Below are 1404 nucleotides of genomic sequence, written 5' to 3'. Positions count from 1 at the left end.
TAAATAAAATAATTATTTTCATATTATATATATTATATATATTTTATATTATATATTATATTATATTATATTATATATTATATACAATATAAAATTATAGAAATATATATAATATTATATATTATATATTATAAATATATTATATATTAATAAATCAAATATTTATGACTAGATTTACACAAATTTTACAAATTTTATTAAATTGAGCTATAATATTTATGTAGAAAACTATTTTTGTACAATAAAATTTAATAAATGTAAATTAATAGATTTAAAATTATTATTATATCATTCTGATCATACCATAAAGAAAATAATTATATTAATCTATTAAAACATGTAAATATCTTTGATTATAAAGCTCTGTTGTCAATATACCTATAATTATTGTTGCATTATGTAAAGAATTAGCAGGATCTCTAATTAATTTAATAGATCGTTCTATATCTCCTTTAAGCGTTACATATTGTTTATTTAATACAAGTCCTTCTAAAGATTGCATACCTTTAATTGCTTCTGAATTAGGACGAATTTCTATTATATCTGGTTCACTTGTTTTTGATAATGCTACTCCAGGTGAATGAGGTGTAAATCTTATCATCTGTTGTTCCGATTTTGATTCAGGTAATTGAGCTAAACAATATACTCCTATTGCACGACTTAAAAATTTGCACCTAAATATAAAAATCAAATTTTTATATTAGATAAAGTAATGTTGCAGTAATAAATTTTAAACATTTAATAAATAAGAAAGAATAAAAAAACATTTTAATATTTTTCTTTAGTCTTTTTAATATTTTAATATTTCTTTATATATATATAAAATTATTATATAATTTACCTCATTGAAAGATTGGAATTTTTCTTAAGGCCAATAGCTCCTAATATACCCCATCCTTGTCCTCCATCATCAGCAATTGTTAATAATGATCTTGCTAAACTTTTAAGAGCTCTAATAGCTATTCTAGTATTTTCATTATATTGACATTGTCTATATGCTAATTCACATGTTTTAGCCCAAAGAAGAGGCAACTTTTCTTCATTTATATTCCTAAAACAATAATATTCAAGTAAATATGCATGTATTGATATAATTTTTGTAATAATAATTTTAATTTACGTTGGTCTAATAGCAGAGATCCAGTCAACTAAATTTATGAGAAGCACTCCTTCTTCTCTAATATCTTGACATAATGGAAGTCGTTTAAGTAAAATAAAGTACAAAGCAAGAAGCTTTCCCTCAGAAACTAAGAATGATTCCACTGGTGGTTGTCGAGGCATTATTGATTGCAAAATTGTTAAGACTGAAGCCCAAGTTGGTGAAAATTCTTCAAATGCTGCCATATAAATTAAAATGTTATATATTAAATATTAAATATAATTATATTAATATTAAATTGCATA

At 21.9% G+C, this 1404-nt stretch overlaps 1 protein-coding gene across 3 annotated transcripts in view; it reads right to left on the bottom strand.

The window, feature by feature from the left end:
• Positions 1 to 154: 154 nt before the first annotated feature.
• The window catches only part of LOC102676750 (ectopic P granules protein 5 homolog), a 16430-nt gene continuing 15180 nt past the window's right edge, over positions 155 to 1404 (bottom strand). For 2 of the 3 annotated variants that reach the window (XM_006623546.2, XM_031514153.1), the window contains 3 exons: positions 1121 to 1337; positions 842 to 1051; positions 155 to 674 (listed from right to left, as the gene is read on the bottom strand). In XM_006623546.2, the coding sequence (XP_006623609.1) occupies positions 323 to 674; positions 842 to 1051; positions 1121 to 1337 (779 nt within the window). In that variant the 3' untranslated portion in view covers positions 155 to 322. Of the gene's footprint in view, positions 675 to 841; positions 1052 to 1120; positions 1338 to 1404 lie in introns of those variants that run through there. The other variant, XR_004151574.1, reaches the window with a different exon arrangement.

Source organism: Apis dorsata, unplaced genomic scaffold (assembly GCF_000469605.1).
Source record: "Apis dorsata unplaced genomic scaffold, Apis dorsata 1.3 scaffold_901, whole genome shotgun sequence".
NCBI lineage: Eukaryota > Metazoa > Arthropoda > Insecta > Hymenoptera > Apidae > Apis > Apis dorsata.
This window is presented reverse-complemented; position numbering and strand designations above follow the sequence as displayed.